We start from the raw sequence: 24,976 nt of genomic DNA, 5'->3' as shown, positions 1-24,976 counted from the left end.
CCACCACAGGAGGAGGTACAGTCAGATGCTAACCATTCCCTCTTTATCGTTTTGATCTGCACACTGTTGTCTTCGGTATCCAGTCCCCTACCCACGATGTCCATTTGGGAAGAATTGAATGCCATGTGTGGTACTAACTATGTCCAGGATGTATTAACTCCCCCTATAATGGATAGAGACATTGAACAACCAAATGGCTCACCCCCGCATCCCCCGAACCAACTTTCTGCAGCCCCCATTTATCCGCCCCAAACCCAGTCTCACTAACATTGGATAAAACGGAGACTCGATCAGATGACCCCGTATCCCCCCCTTCACTTGACCCTACTGGCCCAAATTGATCAAATGTTAAACAGAGCTCTATCACCATTGGTCGCAAAAATTAATGATCTGGGGGAGAGGCTGACCAGGATTGAAATCACTGTAATAAGGTCCCTTCCACTAAATGCCAACACCGTGACACCCACATGCTCTATCCTTACTAACACCCATGAAAGGCCTATGAACAATGCTTCCAGTATACTTCCAACTTGTGACCCCCCTCCTACACCACCCACTTTAAGTGGTCGCAACGCTCCTCTTACTCGAAAACATACCCCTCACAGACTTCCAGAAAGAAGGCATCGAATCGACCTACCCCCCGAAGCTGCGCCATACGTTACCGTTCTTTCTGGGGTCCCTGAACTCACCCCGGGCAAACGTGAACTACAGCAGGACCTAATGAATAAAGCCATTTTTTGGCTTAAAAATCATAGACATTTACCATCTGTTTTAGACGGCGGGATAATGAGCGTCAGGAGGGTGGGGTGGCTTGGTTCTCTGCCCAAAAATGTTCCGGGAGATCTGATTTTAATTAACTTTAAACACAGGAACATTGCCCCCTTTTTACGTTCTACCCACCACAAAGTTGGAGATGGCTCCATCCGTATCTGGGATTTGCATGACTTTTATCCTGGCCCCGGTGTACCAAATTACTACAACACCTGATGATAATGGAGGATTCTGTGTATTTTGGTTTATGATCTTGAGTAGTTGATTCGCCAAACTGTTTTAGCTTGCCCTAAACAGTCTGAATTTTTTGTATGTTTGTATCTTTTTTCTGTTGCTTTTATGGTTTTAAATTCAAAAGCCGAATAAAGCTTAATTGAATTGAATTGAATTGTATTATTAGAAGGTATATAAACGCCATTCTGTTTTCTCAAAATGCTTTTCTTTCAAATAGCATAACAATTGACCACCACATTGTATCCGTCTGACTTAACAGCTAAATTTGGTGAGTTATTTTTTATTTCCTAAGCATGTTTGCAGATTTCAATTAAGGTGAACCATGAGCTTAAAACTTGGTTCAGGAGAACACAACTACATTACAAAGCTAGTGGCCCTCACCAATGCAAACTGGAGGTTTCAGGAAAAGTGGCTAGGTCTAATAGAACAAACGTGAGACTGCACAGCATGAGCTCGAATGGAATTACATCTCCTCTTCGAGACTGCAGCTCATCTAAACCATCCATTCCAAATTTCCTTTCTAAAACTTAAGGCCTGCAGGATTGCCCATTTCAAATGTCTGCAGCTCTCTTGTGGGGCACCAAGGAATAAAACAGGAACATTAAAGAAGCAACAAACTCTCATACCTGAAAATGTAAGTGTATGAGGCTTGTTGGTGTGCATTTTGTAATGAAATCTCTATAACAGGCTTCTCCAATGGGTAGCTGGTGAACTATTGGTTGCTTTGAGCGATCTCTAAGTAGCTCTAGTTTGTGCAACCGTACAGTTTTTAAGTCTTTTGCTCGGTTCAATGTGAACCAAAAATTGAAAAATGTGTATTTGAGATGACAATGTGTGTATTTCTAGGACTCATAAGCTGAAGTTTGAGAAAAATGATTGAGTTACCAAAATATATTTAAAGATGATATTTGCAGGGGGCTAGGCACATGCACTAAACAAGTCCTCTGCTTCCTCAAGAGGAATAAGAACGTTAGCATGTCTGCAAGAAACTCATTTGGATGACAAAGGGGCGGCAAGGGTAGCGAAAAAGTGGTGGGACACGTGTTCCATTCCTCTTATTTTGCATAGGCTAAGGGCACGCGGATATGGATGGCTCCGGATACCCTATTCACACTTCAGTACATGGAAGCCGACATGGGTGTTCGATATGTGCTATTGAGAGGAAAGTTGGATGGAAGGGACATAGCCGTTATAAATACTTATGCCCCGAACACGGATGAGCCGGCCTTTTATCCAGCACTGCAGAACCTAATTACAGCAGAGCTAGAGGTTCCGCTCATATGGTTGGGAGATTCCACTTGTATCCTAGACCCTGATCTGGACCGTCACCCACCCAGAGTGTGCACTAAGCCACGTATGAGTAAACAATTAAAGAATATGATGAGTGATCTGGAGCTATGCGATGTATTACAGATGCAACACCCGACGGACGCTGAAGTTATATACATGCTTTACACCCACACACAGTAGGCTAGACAGAATCTGAACGACTGAATTGCCTGCCTTTCTGGATGCTGAAATAGCCCACTTAGCTCGATTCTTGTCGGATCATGCTGTGTTGTACAGTGAAATGTCAAAGAGAAGGGAACCTATTACTGGCGAATGCCACCCGATCTTCTAGAAGATCAGGAGGGCAGAGAATCGCTTTCTCGATCGCTTGCAGGCTACATGTCCCTTGATTGGAACACCATGGGCAACAGAGGTACAGAATGGGAAACTATGAAGGCGGTAGTCCACGGGGTAGGGATGGGACTAAAATACGGAGGGTGGAGGCAATTGCAGCGAGAGTTGCAAGACAGCGAAGATGCACTAAATGCACTTCAGGCAGATTCCCACGGACAGGCTGATACCCAAAGCAGGAATGAACATTGCATGAGCAGGTCACTGGCACTTGGGACAGACTAGACATGTACACTCTCATCCGTTATCGGCAGCGACTGCATATGGAGGGGGACACGTCTGGCCGCCTGTTGGCCAGGATTCTGCATAGGGAACAAACGCCCTCATCCATTACATGTATACGGAATGCGGCGAGGGGCATGGGGGACACTCTAGAGCTGAAATATTGGAACAATTTCTGCAACACAAGCATAAAGTGTACACAGCTGACTCAGTAGTTAGAGCGGAATATTATACTCCATTTCTGGAGGGGATCCAAGGAGATGCTGAGAGATAACAGCAATCCTGCCTTTGTTCATTGCCAGGCGTCTTGTAAGGAACATCTGATGAGGCTTTGAGGGGGGATCTCCAATTAAACATACAGTCTCATTGGAAGACCATGTAACTGACTCCTGACTTAAAGGGGTCCCAGAAGTAGAGGACAAAGTTACTGTGACCGATCAGCGTCTTTCAACACACACAATTTCTTTATATATGGCATCAACAGCTTTCCTAATATAACCATCTAAAGTGGTATCCCCAGGCCTGACTGGGGGAGGGCTTTTCGTTTAACCAGAATTCTAAAAAATGGACAAGAGCCTCACTTTTAAACAATACACAAAAGCTACACAGTACCTTAATAAAGGCACTGTTGTGTATTACCAATGAGGGTTGGCCCAGCATGGCCTTGTCCTGCTCTTGGCCTGATCTTGGCCCATGCGCAACCCACGCTGGGGGACGCATTTTGGAATTAAATGGCACTCCGGCGTCTGGTCAGCGTTGCAGCCCTCCTCCTTTGGGCCGGGATTGCTGGGGAATGGAGTCCCCCTGTGCCAGCAAGTGTTGCGAGGCTCCTCTTACTGATTTAGTGCTGTCCCTGAAGACACCAGGATATGGTCTGTCCTTCTGAAATGCATGCATAAAGAGTGCAAAAGTCTATCAGACCTAACATTAAAAGGCTTGCAATTTTCAGTGAGTAAGAATATGTAGGTGGATCGTGGGACCAAAAGTGGTAAAAAGTGCAGTGTGAGGAAAACAATAAGCATGCAGTCTCTTTAACAGGTATTAACCCAAAAGATGTAATGAGGATGCAGAAAGACCTAAAGCCTGATGTAATGACAAAGAGGGAAAGCAACCACATGGGAATACCAAGACAGATTTGACCAGGACTACATGCCTCAGGACACAAACGTGTAAGTACAGTATAAAACACAAAGTGTAGGGCTATTTAGACCACCCCAAACCCAATGATCCTTTCTGTATTTTTAGTGCCTTCATACATTTTCTGTTAAATGTCTTCATTGGTAAGAACCATACCTAAACGTTTCCTAAACTTCAAATTCTTAACTCCCAATTGCATATTAACAATCTCTTTAGACATTGAAGAAGCAGGCATAGGATGCCATAACTGTCTGTGGAATTTGCAAATTGGTGGAAAAGTCGGAGGTTTGTAGTTTCCTTTCTGTGTTTTACTTTCAAATGCTTCTCTGCAATGGCTCCTATTGACACTCTTAATTTTCCTCTATTTGCAGTGCACCCACAGACAGTGCACTCATTTGTCAACTATTTACCCACTCAATCGCTCATCCACTAACTCATTCACATGCTCCTGCTGTAAAATGTTCCTGTATTCTATACTACAGGGCCCTCTTAATTTTCTTCTTCTTCTTCTTCTTCTTCTAGAGAGAGAGAGAGACTGCACTACTCTAAATGAAACATCACTAAACAGCACTGTACTCCCTCGCCCCTAAAATTCCAAAATCCTAGGAAAAACAGATAGGGGTCAGTGCTTCTGTACTCCAAAGCATCCTAAACATCCCCATACGTTTGTCAGGCATAGCCTTTATTGGCCTGAGAACATAATTGGTCATTAGAGCCTTAAGATAAGAAAGTGCCACAGCTTCACATTTAGCATCCTCTGGAGAACTGTTCCTGAAACCCTGACATGAATGCCCCAAGAATCGGCGTACAGGCCGATATCGCTTCTAAATATAGATATAATTCTTAGCAGTGTTTTGGCGGCGTGCCTCCTCCCCAGTTGCCCCACCTCATACACTCAGATCAGTCGGGATTCATCCCGAAGCGCAGTACTAATGATGCTCCGCGGATCTTGATGGATGATTTAGTTTTAATGCTCCTTGATATAGAGCAAGCATTTGACTCCTTTAATTGGTCTTACCTATAGCAAGTGCTCCGGAAAATATGGTTGGGCCTTGGGTTTATCCAGTGGGTTCACTTGCTCTACTCTGCTTCACATGCTAGGGTGCGCTTGGGGTGGGGAGGTGATCTCTGAGCCCTTTAGGCTGAATAAGGGTACTCGACATGGGTGCCTTCTCTCGCCACTCAAGTTTGCCATCTCGATAGATCCATTGGTGGAGACCCTGCGACGTAGGATGGGCCCATGCGGTACATCCTGTGGAGAGACCAACCATGTGATCTCCCTCTATGCCAACAATACTTTAGTATATCTTTGGCAGTCAACCTATTTTGCACCTATTCTGCTTAAAGTCATGCAGGCATTTGGGGAAATCTCGGAACTGTGTATCAACCCATATAAATCTAAGTTTTTCCCTCTGGGGAGACTGATGGAGGTGCTGGTTAACAAGCTGCTTAAGGTGGGGTTTCCCTTGGTGGTATCCAACGTCTGCTATCTGGGGGTGCGTCCGGCTCACACGGCCCGACGTACCTGAACCTTAGTATTGGTGGAGGGAGTATGGGTCTCAATTAGGTTTTGGAGGGAACTGTATTTGTCCCTTATGGGCTGGATTGCTATAGTGAAAATTTTAATACTACTGTGCTGCCTCTACGTCCTTGAGAGTACTTTCTATGCGATCCCAGGCATTATTTTCAAACTCTGGACAGCTTAATAGTGGACCTCCTCTGGGATTCCAAACGCCGAAATATTGGACTTGGCACCCTACAGAGAACGTGGAGTCAGGGAGGACATCTTGAGCATTGCTATATGGCCAGTCCGCTGCAGCATGCGATCCATTGGCTGGATGATGCGGACAAATGTGAGAAACGGCTCTTACTGGGTACTCACAGAGGGAAACATTGCAGGTCCTTCTGATGTCTGGCTCTCGAGTCCGCTCTTCGTTTCCTTACATTATCCAACTAGTGGCAGCAATTTGGGAGGGTGCTGGCTGGCGGGCTCCATATGCACAGGATATGCTCTTATGGCCAGTATGGCGCTTCTTGTGCATCGCCGAGTCCACGTCGGTGCGGCGCTGGAGAGATGGGGTGTGACCTTATGAGAGACCTCTATATTGAGCAGCATTTTATAACGTGGGAGGATGCCATGCCTTCCTTTTCTCTGGGCATGCGGCAATATCTTCAATGTATGAAAATCTGAAGCACAGCTCAGGAGGTGTGGCCTTCCTTTCCTGAGGAACCGCCCAAATCTAGTACGTTAATGGTCATTCTTGACATGGCCCAGGGCCGCTGGTTGACATCTTATCTCTATCGAGCTCTACCCAATGACCTGCCATGGGCAGTGCTTCCTATACAGACCAAGTGGGAAACTGGGTTAGCTCTAATGCACGCTTTAGGCTCCTACAATACAATTCTGTGCTTCAGACTTACCTCACGCTGCAAAAGCTGCATACTATTTAGGACAAATAGCCGAATGGTTGTGCATATTGCAGGGACCCAACAGCGGATTTTCTACACATGGTGTGGACTTGCCCATCACAGGCCTCTTACAGGCAAGATATTTTTGATAGCCTTAATGAAGCCTCGGGCTGGTATGTCCAGATGGAGATCCAACAAGTACTGCTGGGATTACCCCCCTCTCCTGCGAAAAAACAATTAGCAGGAAATTGGTCCTCCTGGGATTAGTTCTGGCAAAGTGGCACATTACCATAGATTGAAGGATGTTTGTGAGCGTGCGGCTGTGGAGGAGGTGCGGATCAGTCATGTTTGTAAGGACGACAAATTTGAGAATGATTTGACAGACTGGCCGTCTATGTTATCTGTGTTACAGGAGCTGCTGGAGTTGCCCGCATCTGGAGGGAAAACTGCATGTTCAAAATCTGTAATTCAAGAAGTGTGAGTTCGGGTGGGAAACGGATGTGGGTGATGGTTGAGAGTTCCAAAGGTAACCAAGTACCTATTGCAATGTTTCGCTATTTTATTTTTTGCACAGGCCTAAAACTAAAGCACATGAGAAGGGAAGTTAAATTATTATGTATTGGCTTGGGAATTTACATAGATTGTGGAATATGCCTTTCCTCTTATACTGTTTTATTTTCGTTGAGGTCGAGTTTTATGATCTCGTGGCATACTAATGAATGCTTTAGATCTTATACATGGGGAATTTGTATTGCCTTTGCATTTTCCTTTATTGAATCCATCTCTAATCCCCGCAGATGAATATTTGTGCTGCCTATATTGGTGTAGAGGGGGGCTGCGGTATGTCAGCATACTGGAGATGCACTCCCTATGTCATGTACCGTCTATGTGATTTTCCTTTATACCAATAAAGTTTATAAAAAATGAAGAAAAAAAATGCCCCCAAGAAGTCAGAGCACTTTTGGCAATGAAAGGCAGTGTACATATCCAATCGTGTGGTCCCTCTACCCATCTCCCTCTTCAGCTTGTGTGCTTCTCAAATAAATTATCAGTCAGGACGAGGCAACTGACCATGGTTGGGAAGAAGCATTAGACACTTCTTCGCCTGGGATTACTATCCCTGTAACAGACTAGCTTTCATTTTGATTCCACTTACCGGCCTAGCTTCCATCACAAAATACACAAACACAAACATTCACACCCATACTATTTTGATCTGTATCTCTCTAATGATCAGCCTACCCCTGCCTGACCTGTTCCTATATTCCTGCCCAGCCAAAAGATGGCTAATATATGCCATATAGTCTGCCATCATAAGGCTGCAAACATCCTCCACATGCAAGAGACACAACACTACCACCAAACATTACACATCACAGGCACCCAAAACATTTCCAAAATGCTACGATCGTCTCGCAACAGAAAAGTAACATCACCATACACCCACAAATACTTACTATACAATACCTTTCCAATTCCACTTGTAAATCATCTTTCTAAAAATACTTGTAGAAGGAGCTCCTGAAACTCATGCACACAAAACCAAACCCTGTTTACCTGGCAAAACACTGCCAAATCAACGGGTCTACCCTGCACCAGACCAATATGCAACCTAATACCATTCAGATGAAGTTAATAAAAAAAAGAAAAAGACAACCGTTGAATCACCTTGGCTAGTGATGCACTTGAGGAGGTCGGTTATGAACAATCCATCACTCTGCTCAATGAAACACCCAGCCATATGCAACACTCAAAGATTTGTAGCAGGATCAATCTCATAGCCATTAATAGACTTGACACTTAACAAATCATAACCAAAAAACCATACACAACCAATCCATGGAAACCCCAAAAATACATAGATTAAAAAAGTGTTTTGCTACAAACTAATGGTAAGAGATGTACTATAAACTCTGATAGCATAACATACTTTAATAGCTCTTAATCCTGCTAAGGCACCCATATAATTCAAATTAAGAATCTAGTCCAACATGCGGACTTTCTATTTGCATTAATAAAAGAGCATCCAAGAATTTACTTGTATTTCGACATTGCATTAATGGACAAGTTACTTAACTGCGGTAATGCCTTTTCTGGCAGAGACTCTTTCTAGCAGCAGATTCCCTACCATAGAATAGTAACCAGGTATCAGAATGGATTCTGAAATTTTCGAGCAGTACCCGTTTTTTATATTAAGTGGTATCGCTTAGCTCTGCATCTGCGCACTGAAGTGACATAAGTATTGCCTATATAGGCACACCCACAGCACACTAACAGTGGTTTATTTTCACAACTTTCCACACCAGAAGCACGGAGCCACGAAGGATGCAGACACACTGCTGTGCATTTCTAAGGCCCTCAGAAGGGTGACCATAAACTAAATTAATTTCACAGGGTGGGGATGATGGGAGGGGCGGTAAGGACTCTGCAGCTAGATAGACTCTACCAGATAAGGCGTTACTGATAGTAAATAACTTGTTCATCTGTTAGAGACTTCTAGCAGAAGATTCCTTATAGAATAGATACCCAAGCAATACCACCCTGGAGATGGGTGTGCGAAACAGATTAGACCAAAAAGTCCTGCAGGATCAAATGGGCATAATGCCCCTAACGACTAACCTGACCATCCGGACCAGGTGTCTCTAACGAGTCACTTGTGAGCTACCAGTAGCTCCCACACACCTTCAGAGTATCGAGCAGCCTTGAGTTAATTTTTAAATAGGCACAGGGTCACATTTTCCTTTTAAAGTTAAGGGAAGGCTGTGTTTACTTTACATGATTATCATCAGGATGCAGATAGCAGAGCCTGATAATGAGCAGTTCTCAGTCAGATTAAAGGCCTGGCTGGGGCACAGAGGTGAAGCACTGAGGTTTTTAACTCTTAAATAAAAGTCCTTGTTGACTCAATATTGGAGCATGGGAACAAAATGATGTTTCTGAATGCTTTTACAAGAGAGAAAATTAAAACGAGGAGCAATCCTAATTTTTAACTCCTCTTTTTAATTTTCTCCCATTTCAAATTGTCACATTTATAAGCAGAAGGTATTTTGCTCCCAGTGTCCAGAAGACAGTGTGCCATATTTATAACTGAAGAATAGTAACTTTTTTTCAAATGGGAGAATTTTAAAGTGAAGAAAACATTTAGTATAAAACATTAAGTATTAATGTATTTCTCCACTTTTAATTAATACAATTACATCTTAATGTTTTTATTTATTTATTTTATTTTTAGCAATTTTTAAAGCGCAAACAAATACCCGTTAGGGTGTCTCGGCGCTAGTTCACAGAACTCACTAGAGGGTGTCAGGGGAATCTAGACTGTGGGGTAGGAGGAAGAGAATAGCCATGTTTTGAGGCTTTTACGAAATTTTAGAATAGTGGGAGCAGTTTTGATGTGGAAAGGTAGAGTGTTCCACAATTTGGCCGTGGCAATGGTAAATCGTCTGTCTCCCCAGTTGACCTTTTTGGTTCGATGGACTTTTAACAGAAAAGCTGAAGAGGACCGTAGAATTCTAAGTTGTTCAACTGGACGAAGGGCTTCTTTTAAAAACTGTGGTCCAGTATTATTCAGGGTTTTGTACGCTATACACATAGCTTTAAATTTAATTCGGCTAAATTTAATTTTATGAAGCATGTTTATTCACTCAAAATTCCTCCCATTCAAACAAAGGTATTTTCTGTTATAAATATGGCACCGTGTCTACAGGCCACTGGGAGCAAGATGCTTGGTGTTTTGTAAGCGAGAAACTTGGAATAGGGAGATAACTCTTCAGTTTAATCTTGACACAGTGCTATATTTAGAGGTGAAAAATACAGCCATTACTTTAAGTGGGAGGGATTTAAAGTGCAGAAAAATGTTCCATATTCTGAATATTTTTGCAGAACAGTTTTCTGCACCATAAATTTCTCCAATTTGTGTTACAAATGTAACGGTGCCACATATGTTGAAAGGTATGCCATGTGCCACAAAAACATATGACACAGTCTCTCAGTCACCTGTACACATATATCTGATTAATACGCACACATGTTCATACATTCCCAAAGACTACGTTCTCAATGACACATGGCAGCCCTATCATAGTGGCCTAAGTCAAAGTATTTTGTTCAAACCATAGTATCTGCCTCTATGGACATTAGGCTTAAAGTCAATTGGGCTGAGCATGGGGAGATCTGGTAATAATGCAGAAACTGCTTAACCTTCAGCAGCTGACAATGATTTTCACTGATAAGAAGTAGCTCTCACTACAGAAAAGGTTGGAGACACCTGATCCAGATAGTAATATGTTGTGAAAGTATGTAAGGACACCCACGTTGCTGCCTGACAGATGTCCAGGACATGTACTCCACAAGCTAATACAGTGGCGCAGCCTTGGCCCTGGTGGAATGAGCCTGCAAACCCTCAGGCGGTTGCTTTTTTGCCGATGTGTAGCAGATCTTTATGCAGAGCACTATCCATTGTGAAATGGTCCTTTTCTGCACTGCCTCTCCTTGCTTTGCCCTGAGATACCCCGCAAAGAGTTGATTGTCTACCCGGAACTGTTTTGTACGATCAAGGTAGAATGACAACTCTTTGGGCCCAGGCGGTGAAGTCTCTCCTTTCCTTTAAAAGAATTAGGCAGAGCAAAAAGGCAGGCAAGGTGATATTTTGGCCTACATGAAAAAGTGTCCCACTCTTTGGAAAGGAGGAGGCATTGGTTCTTAGAACCAGTTTGTCTGGGTGAACTGTATAAGGATGTGATACAGATAATGCCTGCAGTTCACTGACCCTCTAGGACAACGTTATGGTTACTAGACAAGCCATCTTTGTGCAACCAAATAAAGTTGGCAATTGTGTAACAGCTTGAAGGTGGAGCACATAAAAAAAGGTCAAGGCCATCCCTTTGGGGCATGATTAATGGCCTGGGAGGGAAAATGTGCAGAAGACGTTTGGGGAACCTAGTTACAATTGATGACGAAAACAAATAAGGTTTGTCCAGAACCTGCAGGAACGCCGTGGTCATCTAACCTTTAACACTGCCAAGAGCAGAGCCCTGCTGGACCAGAGAAAGAACAAAAAATAGAACTTGAGGCACAAGTTACTACTTGTGTAACGATATATCTGTAAGAGACATTAGTTAGTGATAGATTCCTTACCGTAGAATATCCCCAGGCGTCAGGCTGGATCCGGAAATTTTTGCGTAGCAGTACTCTTGCGCGTCGGTGGGCGTCATCTGCGGCTCCGCGTCCGTCGTAGGCGTCGTGGGCACCGTGATGACGTCGTCGGAGTACTCAGACGCCGCCTCCGCGTGCTGACGTCAGTTCTTAGACACAGCTTTTCCGCGCCAGAAACGCAGAGCTATGCTAAAAACTAACACTGGTGCCATTGAAACTAGGGCCCTGAAAGGGGATGACCTTAATCCTAGATATCGGTTTGCAGAACGGGGAGGATGGGTGTGTCGGTAAGGAATCTATCACTAACTAATGTCTCTTACAGATATATCGTTACAAAAGTAGTAACTTGTGCATCTGAAAGAGACATGTTAGTGATAGATTCCTTACCTTAGAATAGATACCCCAGCAATACCAACCCCGGTGGTGGGTCTGCGAACCAATAATCACACCAGAAAGTCCTGGAGGACGGAACGGCCAAAGAAGCCATCCCTCCTGACTTGGCTGTCCAGGCAATAGTGTCTTGCAAACGTGGGCAGCGAGGCCCACGTAGCTGCCTGGCAAATGTCCTGCAAGGGCACTCATCGGCCCAAGGCAGTGGTAGTCGCCGTGGCTCGAGTGGAATGAGCCCTCAACCCAACAGGGGGTTGCTTCTTAGCCAAGGAGTAACACGCCTGGATACACAAGATGATCCACCGCAAGATGGTCCGCATGTGCACCGCCTTTCCCTTCTTAGCGCCCACGTAACCAACAAAGAGTTGGTCATCCACCCGGAACTGGCGTGTGCGATCCGGATAGTAGGAGAGCGCACGTTTTGGGTCCAGACGGTGGAACCTCTCTTCCTCTTTCGAGGGATGCGGAGGCGGAAAGAAGGTGGGCAAGGTGATGAACTGCCTGATGTGGAAGGCTGTGACTACCTTGGGCAGGAAAGGGGGCCTTGTCTCCAACACAACCTTGTCCGGATGGACCGAGAGGAAAGGAGGTTTAGAGGATAGAGCCTGGAGCTCACTCACTCTCCTGGCAGAGGTTATGGCAACCAGGAAAGCAGTCTTCAGAGTAAGAAGGAGGATAGGACATTTGTGAAGTGGCTCAAAGGGAGCGCACATCGGAAAAGTAAGAACCAGGTTCAAGTCCCACTAAGGCATCACGAAGGGAACAGGTGGAAACGTGTGTGTGATGCCTTTCAGGAATCGATTAACAACAGGGGACTTGAATAAAGAAGGTTGATCAGGCAGCCTTAGAAAGGCTGAAAGGGCAGAAAGGTAGCCCTTGATAGTGCCCAGAGCAGAGCCCTGCTGGGCAATAGAAAGGAGGAAGAGAAGAACCTCAGAAAGAGCGGCAGAGAGAGGATCCACAGCCTTTGCTGTGCACCATGCCACAAATCTGTTCTACCTGCAGGCGTATACCGACTTGTGGAGGGACGCCTGGCTGCCAGAATGATGTTACAGACTTCAGGAGGCAAGTCAAATGGCCTCAACTGTTGCCGCTCAATCTCCAAGCATGGAGGTGGAGACTGGACAGTTTCGGGTGGCGAACCGACCCCTGCTACTGCGACAGAAGGTCCTCCTGAAGAGGCAGACGAACCGGGGGATTGACTGACATACTGAGTAGCTCGGGATACCAGTATCTTCGTGCCCAGTCTGGAGCCACAAGGATGAGAGGCCACTGATCTCCACCTCTCCTATGTGGCCTCCCCAGCCCTGGAGGGATGCGTCCGTCACAACTATGTGCTCCTGTTGGGAAAGGGAGATGGATCTGCCGCTGACCCAATCGCGGTGCGTGAGCCACCACTGCAGCTGTCTCGCAGTGCACTCCGAGATCAGGACATGGTCGGACAGGTTGCCTGATGCTGGGCCCACTGAAACTGCAGAGCCCGCATCCGCCAACGGGCGTGATGTACCAGAAGGATGCAGGAAGCAGTCAGCCCCAGAAGCCGCAGCGTCAACCTGACCGAAACTCGGGATAAAGGCTGAAAGATTGGAATCAGAGCCTGTATATCCCGAACCCGCTGTTCGGGTGGGTAAACCCGAAACTGCGCCGAGTCGAGAACCGCTCCCATGAAAAGGAGCTTCTGAGAGGGACACAGGTGTAACTTCGGCTCATTGATGGAAAACCCAAGCTGGTGCAAGAGGTCTGCCGTCGTCTGGAGGTGGCTGACGACTGTCTGGGGCGAGCCCGCCTTAAACAACCATTCGTCTAGGTAGGGGAAGACTGAAACCCCTAACCTGCGCAGATGAGCTGCGACCACCGCCATCACTTTCGTGAACACCCGTGGGGCGCTGGTAAGGCCGAAGGGGAGCACGGTAAACTGAAAGTGCTCGTGGCCTACCGTGAACCGCAGGTAACGCCGGTGGGCCGGCAGGACGGGGATGTGTAAATAAGTGTCCTGCAAGTCCAACGCTACCATCCAGTCTCCTGGGTCCAGGGCAGCTAAGACCTGAGCCAGAGTCAGCATTTTGAACTTCTCCTTTCGGAGGAAGCAGTTGACGTTCCATAGGTCCAAGATAGGGCGTAGGCCCCCTTTGCCCTTCTTGGGTACCAGAAAGTAGTGGAGTAGCAACCACATCCTACTTCTGGCCCAGGAACGCGCTCGATGGCCCCCTTGGCCAAGAGGGCCGTAACTTCCTCCTGCAGAAGTCGCAAATGATCCCCCGATATGCGGTGGTGTTGCGGTGGCATGGCTTGAGGGGTCGTCTCGAAGGGAAGGGAGTAGCCCCTTCGGACGATTTGCAGCACCCACCTGTCCGACGTGACAGTGTGCCAGTGGGAGTGGTGATGGCGAACCCTGCCCCCCACTGACGTCACATGGGCCGAAAAGCACGGACTAGGAGGGTTTTGAGGCGGATGCTGCGGCGCAGGGTGTGGACTGGCCTCGCCGTTGTCCCCGACCGCCCCCACGGCTATTTCCACGGACACCACCGCGCTGTATGTTAGTCTGCGGTGCGTGGCTGGCAGCACGTGTGGGGGCGCCACTTCCTTGGCCACGAAAGGAGCGAAAGGCACCCGTTTGCTGGCACGGGGCAGAGAGGCCCAAGGACTTGGCCGTAGCCCTGGAGTCCTTAAAGCACTCAAGCGCATGGTCTGCCTTGTCGCCAAAAAGGCGACAGCCATCAAACGGCATGTCCATCAGTGTGTTCTGGACATCGGCCGAAAAGTTGGCGGACCTCAACCAGGAGTGGCGACGAATCGCCACCGTTGTTGCCATCCCTCTACCTAGTGAGTCGGTGGTATCCAGCCCACACCGGATCGAATATTTTGCTGCATCCCGGCCTTCCACAAGGGCTTGGCCGAGTTTGGCCTGTACCTCCAACGGACACTCTGGCAGCAATTCCGCGACCGTATCCCACAGAGAGTTGGTGTAGCGGCCCAAGAGGCATGCGGTGTTGAAAGACCGCAGTCCCAGACTAAGGGAGGAGAATACCTTTTTGCCATACTGCTCATACCTCTTGGATTCCCTGTCTGGTGGAGCCGACGGGAATGCGGTCTGGAATTTGATGCCTGGATGACCAGGCTCTCGGGGGTGGGGTGGGTGGACAGGAAACATGGGTTGCCCGGGGCCGGGCGGTGGCGTCTGGCCACGTTCCTATCTACGGGCGAAACCGTAGCGGGCCTGGACCAAGTGCCCAGAAGAACGTCGGTCAAGGCCTCATTAAAGGGCAGCAGAGGCTCGGCCAAGCTTGACTGCGGTTTAAGGACCTCAGTGAGGAGGTTAGTCCTTACGGCCGCGACGGGGAGCTCAAGGCCCAAGGCCTTGGCTGCCCTCATCAACACCACACTGTAGGTCGCCCCCTCCTCCGTAGCCATGGTGGGAGGTGAGACAAAGCCAGTGTCTGGTGATGTGTCCAGACCACTGGCATCCCCAAGTCCACCTGTCCAGTCCTCTTGAGACTGACACTCTCGGGTCAGAGGGTCTTCAGACCCCTCCCAATACTCCTCTTCACCAATCCCCTGATAGTCAGGGTTGTCAAACGATGAGGCCGGTTCATAGAAGCTAAACTCCCCAAGCGGCGTCGAAAGCGGCGCCCAGCGGCGCCGTTCCGACGCCGGAACCGGAGCGAGGGAGGCATCGGGGATGGCGCCGCCCGAGGACGGCGCCGGAGGTGACACCTGAGGGACCAGCGCTGGTGAGGTCGTTAGGTCAACCGGCGACGACCCGGATCCCGAAGCGGATCCAGAGGGGCCCTGCGGCGTCGGGCCCGAAGGCGCCGGCGGCGTCGGGGCCGAAGCACCCGACCGGCTAGGGGCCGCGGAACCCGTCGGGGAAGAGAGGTTCCTCATGGCCATGAGGAAGCGCTCGATCTCCCCCGGCGTCGCGTCTTGCCCAGGGACCGGAGAGTGTGGAGCAGGCCGCGACGCCCGCGACTCCGACGGAGCCGCGTGGGCGGTGTCACTCGAACCCCCGGCCACGTCGCGCGAGCGTCGGGGGGAGTCAGAAGAGCAATGACGTCCCTTCGACTTCTTATGCTTACCTGACGACGACTTCGACCCGGAGGAGTGATGCCGACTCTCGGAGCTGTGATGGCTCTGACCCCGCGACCTGTCCATCGACCTCCTGTGGGACCGGGACCTCTCGCGGCGGGGGCCGACTGCCGGAGTTCGAGCCGCTTGCGGGACCGCTCCCGCCTAGCCTTCAAAGTCAGGGCCCGGCAGTCGAGGCAGGCATTGTCGTCGTGGTCGACGCCGAGACAGTGGAGACACCGACGGTGAGGACTTGTGACCGACATCAGACATTCGCAATCCTCACACGGCTTGAAACGAGGCATCTCTAGGCACCGTCTGGAGTCGCAAGACTCAAGAAAAGATGATCAAAAGGGATCAAAAAAGACTAGTCAAAAAGTGACTAAAGTACTGCTTTTTCCAGATCTGTGCTGCTGGCGCGGAAAAAAGAAGAACTGACGTCAGCACGTGGAGGCGGCGTCTAAGTACTCCGACGACGTCATCACGGCGCCCACGACGCCGACGCCGGACCTGCAGACGACGCCTACCGGCGCGCAAGGGTACTGCTACGCAAGAATTTCCGGATCCAGTCTGACGCCTGGGGATATTCTAATGTAAGGAATCTATCACTAACGTGTCTCTTTCAGATATAAGGGCACAGAAAGAGGGTCAATATCCTGAGATGCAGACCATGCCACAAACGTGTCCCAATGTCAGGAGTATACCATCTTGGTGGAGGGACGTTTAGCTGCCAGAATAATGTTATAGACTTTGGGAAGGAAGTCAAAGACCATCAACTTTCACCGCGCAATTTTCAAGCACGAAGGTAGAATGTGCGCAGGTTTGGGTTCAGTACTGTGCCCTGTTATTGCGACAGAAGATCCTCCCGAAGAGCCAGCCTGATTGAAGACTAAAGCTCATGCTCAGGAGTTCAGAATACCAGGATTTCTGTACCAATCTGGCGCCCCACGAATGACTTGGGGCTTGTCGTTCTTCATCTTTTTGAGGACTCTGGAGAGGAGTGGTATTGGCAAAAAGGCGTACAGGAGGCCTGACAACCATTTAAGACAAAAAGCATCTGCAAGCAACAGTCGCCTTGGAAACTCAGAACTGATGACATTGAGCATTCTCATCAGTGGCAAACAAATCAAACCAAGGCCCTTCCCACTATTGAAAGAGGCCTTGCATCACCCCTGATGAAGACACTATTCGTAATGCTCTATGCATCGACAGCTGAGTTTGTCCACCCTGGCGTTCAGAGAGCTCCCCAGGTGATGAACCACTAGGGAAATGTCCCGACATCCCAGCCATGTCTAGAGGTGCAGGGCTCCAGACAAAGGGTCCACGACCCCGGTGGTGTTACCCATGGACATCTGCACCAGCTTTCCCCTGACCAAAGGAAGAAAGACTTTCAATGCCAATTGGATTGTCTGAAGCACCAACAGGCTGATGTGTTGCCTGGGGTCTCCCAGAGAGCAGAGTCCTCTGATCGCCACCTCTCCCAGATGGCCGCCCCATCCAAAGAATGATGCATCGGTCACTACAGTCAACTCCAGTTGTGAAAGAGAGAGGGTTCTGCCACTGACCCAATCGTGGTTCGTCAACCACCATTGAAAGTCTTTAGCAGTTCATTCCGAGAGCTGGACCAGGTCAGAGAGATTTCCCTGATGCTTTGCCATCTGAAACCTCAGGTCCCATTGAGGAGCATGCATATGCCAATGGGCATGTGTCACTAGCAGGATGCAGGAGTCCATGAGGCCCAAAAGCCTCAGTCAGTATCACCGAAATCCAGGATATAGGCTGAAACATCTGTGTCAACGCCTGAATATACTGGACTCGGCCCGCAGGAGGCTCGAAACTGCACTGTGTGCAGACCTGATCTGAAGAAGGGGAGTATCTGAGTCCCTCTCAGATACTCCCCTTCTTAGGCACATTGATAGTGAACTCCAACAAATGCATAGACTGGAGGTGGGAGACAACTGCCTGGGGCGATCCCGCCTTCAACAGCCAATCATAGGGAAGACTGGAACCCCTGACTGCTGCAGATGTATTGCAACAACCGCCATCACTTGGTGAGGGACGCTGATAAAGCCAAAAGAAGAGCACAGTGCACTGAAAATGCCCACCGTGAACCGCAAGAAAGATCCGTGGGCAGGCTGGACGGAGACGTGGAAATAGGCATCCCACAAGTCCAATGCCACCATCCAGTCTGCAGGGTCCATGGCAGACAGGACAAGAGGAAATGTAAACATTTAAAAATGTTCCTTCTTCAGGCAAGTATTGAGAATGTGCAGGTCTAAAATATGGCAGAGATCTTCTTCCTTTTTGGAAACTAGAAAGTAGCAGGAATAGCAACCACAACCGTTTTCTAAGGCAAGCACCCTCTTGATGGTTCCTCTGGTCAAAACACCCTGATGTAGCAAGGACAGATAGTCAGCCGGTCAAAAGTGGGTGGCATGGGTGGGGGCAGTTCCAGAAAGGGGATGGAGTAGCACTTCTGGACAATTTGTAGAACCTATTTGTCTGATGTTATGGACTGCCAGGAGGGTAGGTGATGGCGAATCCGGTGTTGGCATAAAGACAAACAAAAGGGGTTTGGAGGTGGCGGCTGCCAGGGGCGTGGGGGCATCGGGGTGACTTAACCTCTGGCTGGTGTTTCCACACAGTGGGAACCGCGTCCATGGCCACAAAAAGGTTGGGAAGCCTGTTGGGCTCGGTGACTGGATGGGAAAGGACACGCCTAGCGTAGCCACGGAATGGGCAAAACAATGAGGTTGGTTGGGGGCCATGAAGAGGCCCAAAGACCTGGCCGTAGCTCTCCTGTCCTTAAAGCGCTCCAACACGGACTCTTCTGTTAGCCAAAAAGGAGAGAGCCATCAAAGAGCATGTACATGAGGGACGAATAGACATCCCCTAAAAAGCCAGTGGTTCTCACCCAGATGTGGTGTTGAAGGGCCACTGACAAAACAATCGCTCTACCCAGTGAGTCGGTTGTGTCCAGTTCATATCTGATGGTGAACTGTGCTGCTTCTCACCCATCTGATGTGGTTTGGGTGAGTAGGGCTCAGGATTCACCAGAGACCACAGACAGCACTTGTTCAAGCAAGTCCCAAACAACGTGTGTACATAGGCCCAAAAGGCAGATGATGTTCACCAACCACAGTGCTAGGCTGGCAGAAGAGAACAAACTCTTGCCAAAGGTATCCAGCCTTTTGGATTCTCAATCCAGTAGAGTGGTAGGAAATGCACCGGGGTTGATCCTGGTGTTGGAAACTTGAACCACCAAGCTCTCAAGGGTTGGGTGCTGGGTCAGAAAACTGGGGTCCCAAGGAGTGGGGAGATGGCAGCAGGCAATTGTCCTTTGCACAGGAGCCCCTGTAGAATTTCAGAGGGGGAAACCTCCGACTGAAGCACCTCTGTCGAGACATTCATCTTTACTGCCACGGAGTGCAGCTGAAGGTCCAGAATCTCAGCCACCCTGTGCAACACCATTGCAAAGGAAGCCCCTTCCTCTGTAGCCATATTATAAGGAAAGACCAAGTCAGTGTCCTGTGAAGTGTCTAACCCACTTGCATCCGCTAGTCTTCATACCAGTTAATCTAGAGGGGGTATGAAAGGAATAAGAGTCCTCGTACTCCTCCTATTTGTCTCCATCTCTAGGACTATCAAAAGTAGAAGGCACTGGCTCCAACTCAGAGGCCAGGATACTGGCCAGCGCCGGACTCGATGTATGGTAATGTCAATCCAGATCTGTATTAAGAGTCGGGAATGACGTTGCAGCCAGCTCTGCTGAGGGGCCTCAGCGGCAGTGTGAGCAGTCTCCGAGCAAGGTCACATTCTGGTGGGTGGAGTGGCTCCAGACAAAACACCGGATCCCTGGGGCCAACTGGCATTGGGGGCAAACCTGCTGGAGAAAATCCAGTAGGTGTCCTTTCCGCTGAACCCTTAGGCACTCCAGAGGGTTCAGGACACCCAAATAAGAGGTGCATGGCCTCATAGAACTCCAGCTCCAGAAAACTCTGAGGCATGGACCGGAGCCAGGCAGAGGCTTCACAGAAAGACGAGACCTTGAAGAGTGTCATCATTCCCACGCAGTCGTTGACTTGGACCGCCACCGATAAGTCGAAGAGTGCTTCGACTTTTTGGACTTCTTGTGCTTGTGGGACTTACCCGACAATTTTGAGTGCAATGACGATTGTCAGGAGTGGCTCTGCAAGCGTCCCAGGACCCATTGCGTCACAGGGTAGTCTAACGTCCGGTGGCGAAAAGCTTCAGGGAACATTACCCTCAGCACTTCTGGATTGAAGCCGCGGAAGTCAACGCAGGTCTTACGAGTCGTGGTCCTGCACCATAAACACTCCAGATGTATGACTGTGACATACCTATTCCTATGACAGGCACCATAGGGTTTAAAATCTGTTGGTTTCATTGGAGACATCCCAAAGCACACCATGAGAAAAATCTAAAAAATTGCTTCCACATAACATTGAAAAAACTCAGCCAAAAAATTACTGGTAAGTAGCTTTTTAAGATCTTTGCTGAGTGACATGGAAAGAAAAGAGCTGATGTCCAAGCGCTGGGGTGGTGCCTATATAAGAACTGCGCACGTCGCAGGCATCAACCCAAAGGCACCACTCACTACGCAGGGTTACTGTTAAAATAATTCTAGATCCAGTCTGACACCTGGGAAATATTCTAATGTAAGGAATCTATGGTTAGAAGCCTCTATCAGATTACAGTAATTACAAAATATTCCGTTAACTGAGCACACAGATTCAAAACAAGATGTTAACTAGCCTTTTCTTTTCAAAACAGAAGGTCCAGCTGCTCCATGCATAACTTCTACTCATGGTAAACACTCCATCCCTCACCCTCTCTGCCACTTTTGTAAAGACAGTAAGTAGGGCAAAGGAGGAAGCATGTTGGGTATTTAATGAAATAGTTTTACCATCTTGAATAAAGTAACAGAATGTTCAAGGCTGAATCTTCTTCTTTCTGGCTAAACTACTCTCCTTGTGCTTCTCTGCTACAAGCCTTTCACTTCAAGCACGTATCTTAAGTGTCAAACTAAATAAAACTGATTTACCTTTTTTTCTGTACCTCATTAGTCCAACATTTTAAGTAAACGATAGGCTAAATATTGCAAATTATTGCATCATACGTAGAAATCTCACAAAGACATTGTCAAACAAAGAGGCATTTTTTAATCCATATTAGTCTGTGATTGTTGGTGATGCAGGATTAACTAAAGAGAACAGTGTTGAATTATTTTGATTGTATAGCCACTGTAAGCAAATTAATGAGACAATATGCTGCAAGACAATGCGGCTAAAGAAGAATAAATGATTCCTGTTCCTACCTCAAAACAACTGCTATCAACTTGGAGAGGGTGAATCGGTCGCCACTGTTGCTTGGAAACACTGAAGCAAGTATTAAAGTAAAAAGTCCTGTATGAATAAGAGGAGTAAAAGATAAATAAAAAACAAAGGGAGGGTGACCGTATCAGACATTTCTTAGATCATAACTTCTAATATAATCAGGAATCCATTTGATTGCTGATAAGTCACAAACAGAAATAACATACTTCTTGCTAGCCTAGTTGATATTGATTTCTGGAAAAAACATTCTAATAGAGCTCGGTAAGGTTGTAATCTAACACATTCGTGCTTCATTACAAGTGGTTATAATTAGTTCTCAGGGAACGTTGCAAGTATAACTCTTTCTATCTTGTTTCACGAGTAGTGCTATGCTTCTAAGTTTGTATTATAAAGCCTTCCTCCATGGAGGTTGAAACCGTGTAGTGTGCTAGTAGTAAAGGTTAGTCTTTATTTGCTCTCTAGTCACAACTTTACTGCTGAAGAGGGTACATGATGAACATATTCATGCACTCCCAAAGCCAAATACCCTGTGGACAATTAATTCAAATAATTTAACAATTTAGAGAACCGCTCCAATTTTATAACACTTTACTGGACAGGACACAAGTCCTACAAAATCTCTTATGGCCTTCAGTGATGATGCAGGCCAGTTAGTACAGCATTGTAATATCCAGCGCAAACTGCTGTTGGCAGTATATGCTTGTGCTTGACTGTCAATTTGGTGCGGCAGTAACAGCATAGCCCTAAAAAACAACAAGGTACTCAGAAAACCGGAACTCAATTATTCTCTGGCATAACAAACTGTATATAATTTATGTGGTTTTGCTGTTTAGTCTGGTCTCATCCTAAATCTTCAGGTTTCCTTCTTATTAAAAAAGGGAGATCTGCTAAAGTTACTGTGTATGTATCAAGATGAGCTAGAGCCAAGTAGGAACAGAACTTTAGTAGGCACCCTCTAATGCCCAACAATACGACTTTAGTCTTAGTTTGATTTAAACAAAGAAGACCTGAACCAAATTTTAGTTTTCATAAGACTTTACTGGAGATCCTGCAGGAGCAGAAGAACATTCTGCTCATATAATGTAAGGATTATGTTATTTACCCTGTAATCATCTGTGGTTGGCATGTAGTGCTGTAGATTCATATGTTTTGCATGCTCCTGCAATCTAGTGTTGGATCCGGATGTGTGCAAGTTGTTTTTCTTCAAAGAAGTCTTTCGAGTCACGAGTAGAGTGCTTCCTCCTGTTGGAGAAAATGCACAGGGGCATCGACTACATTGTAAGATTGGTTTTCGTTGGTGGGTGAGAATGGAGTGTAAAGTAAGTGTAAGTAAAGAGATGTCCATGCATATGAAAAGGTAAAGGAACTGCAATGGCCACAAGTGTATGAGGAGGAGGGTGGGTGCATGTGAATCTACAGCACTACATGCCAAGAACAGATGTTTACAGTGTACGTAACATAATCCAGTCAAGGCATGTGTGGCTGTAGATAAACATGCTTTGCATAGACTGTATAGCAGTGCCTTCCAAAGTGGCGGCTAACCTGTGGGTGTTGCAGTTGTTTGAAAGCGCCTATGTAGCCTGACCTACATTAGCTTGTAGGCGCGATAGAACATCCACACAATAATGTTTAGTGAAAGTGTGTGGTGTAGACCATGTAGCTGCATTGAATATATCAGCTATTGGGATGTTGCCAAGGAAAGCCACAGAGGTCCCTATCTTGTGAGCAGAGTGTGCTTTAGGGGGTGTAGGTAAAGTCCTTTTGGCTTTAACGTAACATGTCTGACTGCATTTAACTATCCACTTGGCAATGCCTGATTTGGATATGGGCTTTCCCTTACGAGGGGGTGAAAAAGCAACAAAGAGTTGTTTGGTTTTGTGAAAGTCTTTAGTTTTGTCAATGTAATACATAAGGGCTCTCTTAACATCTAATGTATGTATAGCCCTTTCCACAACTGAGTCTGATTGAGGAAAGAACACAGGTAATTCAAATGAGAGACCACCTTTGGAAGGAATTTTGTGTTGGTGCTGAGGACCACTATCTCTGTGGAGCTGAAAGAAAGTCTCTTCTAAGGTTAGTGCCTGGAGCTCACTAATAAGTCTGAGTGAAGTAATGGCAATTAAAAAAGTGACCTTCCAAGAAATTGAAGGGAACATTTATGTAGTGGTTCAAATGGTGGACCCATAAGTCTTGTACGAACAATGTTCAGATTCCAGGTAGGTGCAGGTGGAACCCGGTGTGGAATCACTCTTAAGACCTTCCATCAAAGCATTGATGGCTGGCACCTTGAACATAGACAGGCTTTATCTATTATGTAATTAGACAGCCACTGCAGCCAAATGTATCTGTATGGATATGAATGTAAGGCCAGAGATGCAGCAGGTAACAAACAAGGTTTTGTTTTGTAGGATTACATTGATTGATATTCTTATTATGATAGTAACATACAAATATTTTCCATTTAGCTGCACAGAACGCTCTAGTAGTAGGCTTGTGAGCTTCTTTGAGAATGGTCATATGTTCAGGTGGAAGATTGATTTCTGTGACCTTAGGAGCCAAACTGCTAGGTTGAGTTCCTTGGGATTTGAGTGTCCGATTTCTCCGCGTTCTGAGTGAGAAGGTCCAGGTTGAGGGGAAAGTTCTTGTGAGGAACTAATGATAATTACAGTAGTGATGTGAACCAAAGCTGTTGGTTCTATGTGGGAGCCACTAGTATGAATGATGTTTGCCAGACCTTCCAAACCAGAAATGGGAGAAGAGGGAGAAGTGGAAAAGTGTAGGCAAATATCCCTGACCAGTTGATCCACAGAGCATTGCCCTTGGATAGTGGATGTGAGAACCTGGAGGCGAAGTTTGGGAATTTTGCGTTGCACACAGTTGCGAACAGATCTCTTTGTGGAAATCCCCCTCTTGTGGAAGAAAAGGAGGAGGATTAGGGAGTTGAGATCCCACTCATGGACATGTTGCTGCATTCCGCTGAGGTCGGCAAAATCATTGTCTGGTCCCGGAAGGTGTTCTGCTAACAAATGAATGTTATGTGGAGCCCCATGCCAAATGGTCTGAGACTAGGCGTGATAACTGTAGTGAATGTGCCCCACCCTGTTTTTGTAACATGGTTGTCAAATTGTCTGTCCGGATTAAGACAACTTTGCCAAACACATGAGATGTGAACGCTTTCAACGCTTGATGAACAACCGTAGGTAGTTGATGTGGAGACCCTGGGGTTTGGTGCCCCAACGTCCCTGGACTGTGAGATTCGGTAAGTGAGTACCCCAGCATGTCAGGGGTACTCACAAATCATTTGTTATCCTGACAAAGCATGGTGCATCCTTTGTCAGGATAATATGGGGAACAGGGTCTAGGAAAGATCACACCTTTAACAGGTTTGGTTCCACCACTGCAGAGTGCGATGAGTGCAGCAGTGTATCAACACTAGATCCTCTAATTGACCCAGTGACTGAGACCACTGTTGTGCTAGACATTCCTGTAGTGGATGCATTTGTAGTCGTGCATATGGCACTATGGCGATGCATGAGGCCATCATTTCCAGTAGGCAC

General features: G+C 47.2%; 1 protein-coding gene across 4 annotated transcripts in view; it reads right to left on the bottom strand.

Moving 5' to 3' along the window:
• The window catches only part of SLC35F5 (solute carrier family 35 member F5), a 681,969-nt gene that overhangs the window by 323,292 nt on the left and 333,701 nt on the right, over positions 1 to 24,976 (bottom strand). For all 4 annotated transcript variants that reach the window (XR_015308472.1, XM_086957058.1, XM_086957057.1 and 1 more), the window contains one exon: positions 21,401 to 21,488. Coding sequence is in view for 3 of the 4 variants with exons in the window: in XM_086957058.1 (XP_086813184.1) it covers positions 21,401 to 21,488 (88 nt within the window). In the remaining variant the exon portion in view is untranslated. The remainder of the gene's footprint in view (positions 1 to 21,400; positions 21,489 to 24,976) is intronic.

This window comes from Lissotriton vulgaris, chromosome 2_1, assembly GCF_964263255.1.
Source record: "Lissotriton vulgaris chromosome 2_1, aLisVul1.2, whole genome shotgun sequence".
In the NCBI taxonomy this organism is placed as follows: domain Eukaryota; kingdom Metazoa; phylum Chordata; class Amphibia; order Caudata; family Salamandridae; genus Lissotriton; species Lissotriton vulgaris.
The sequence above is the reverse complement of the archived record's forward strand: the minus strand, read 5'-3'. Positions and strand labels throughout refer to the sequence as shown.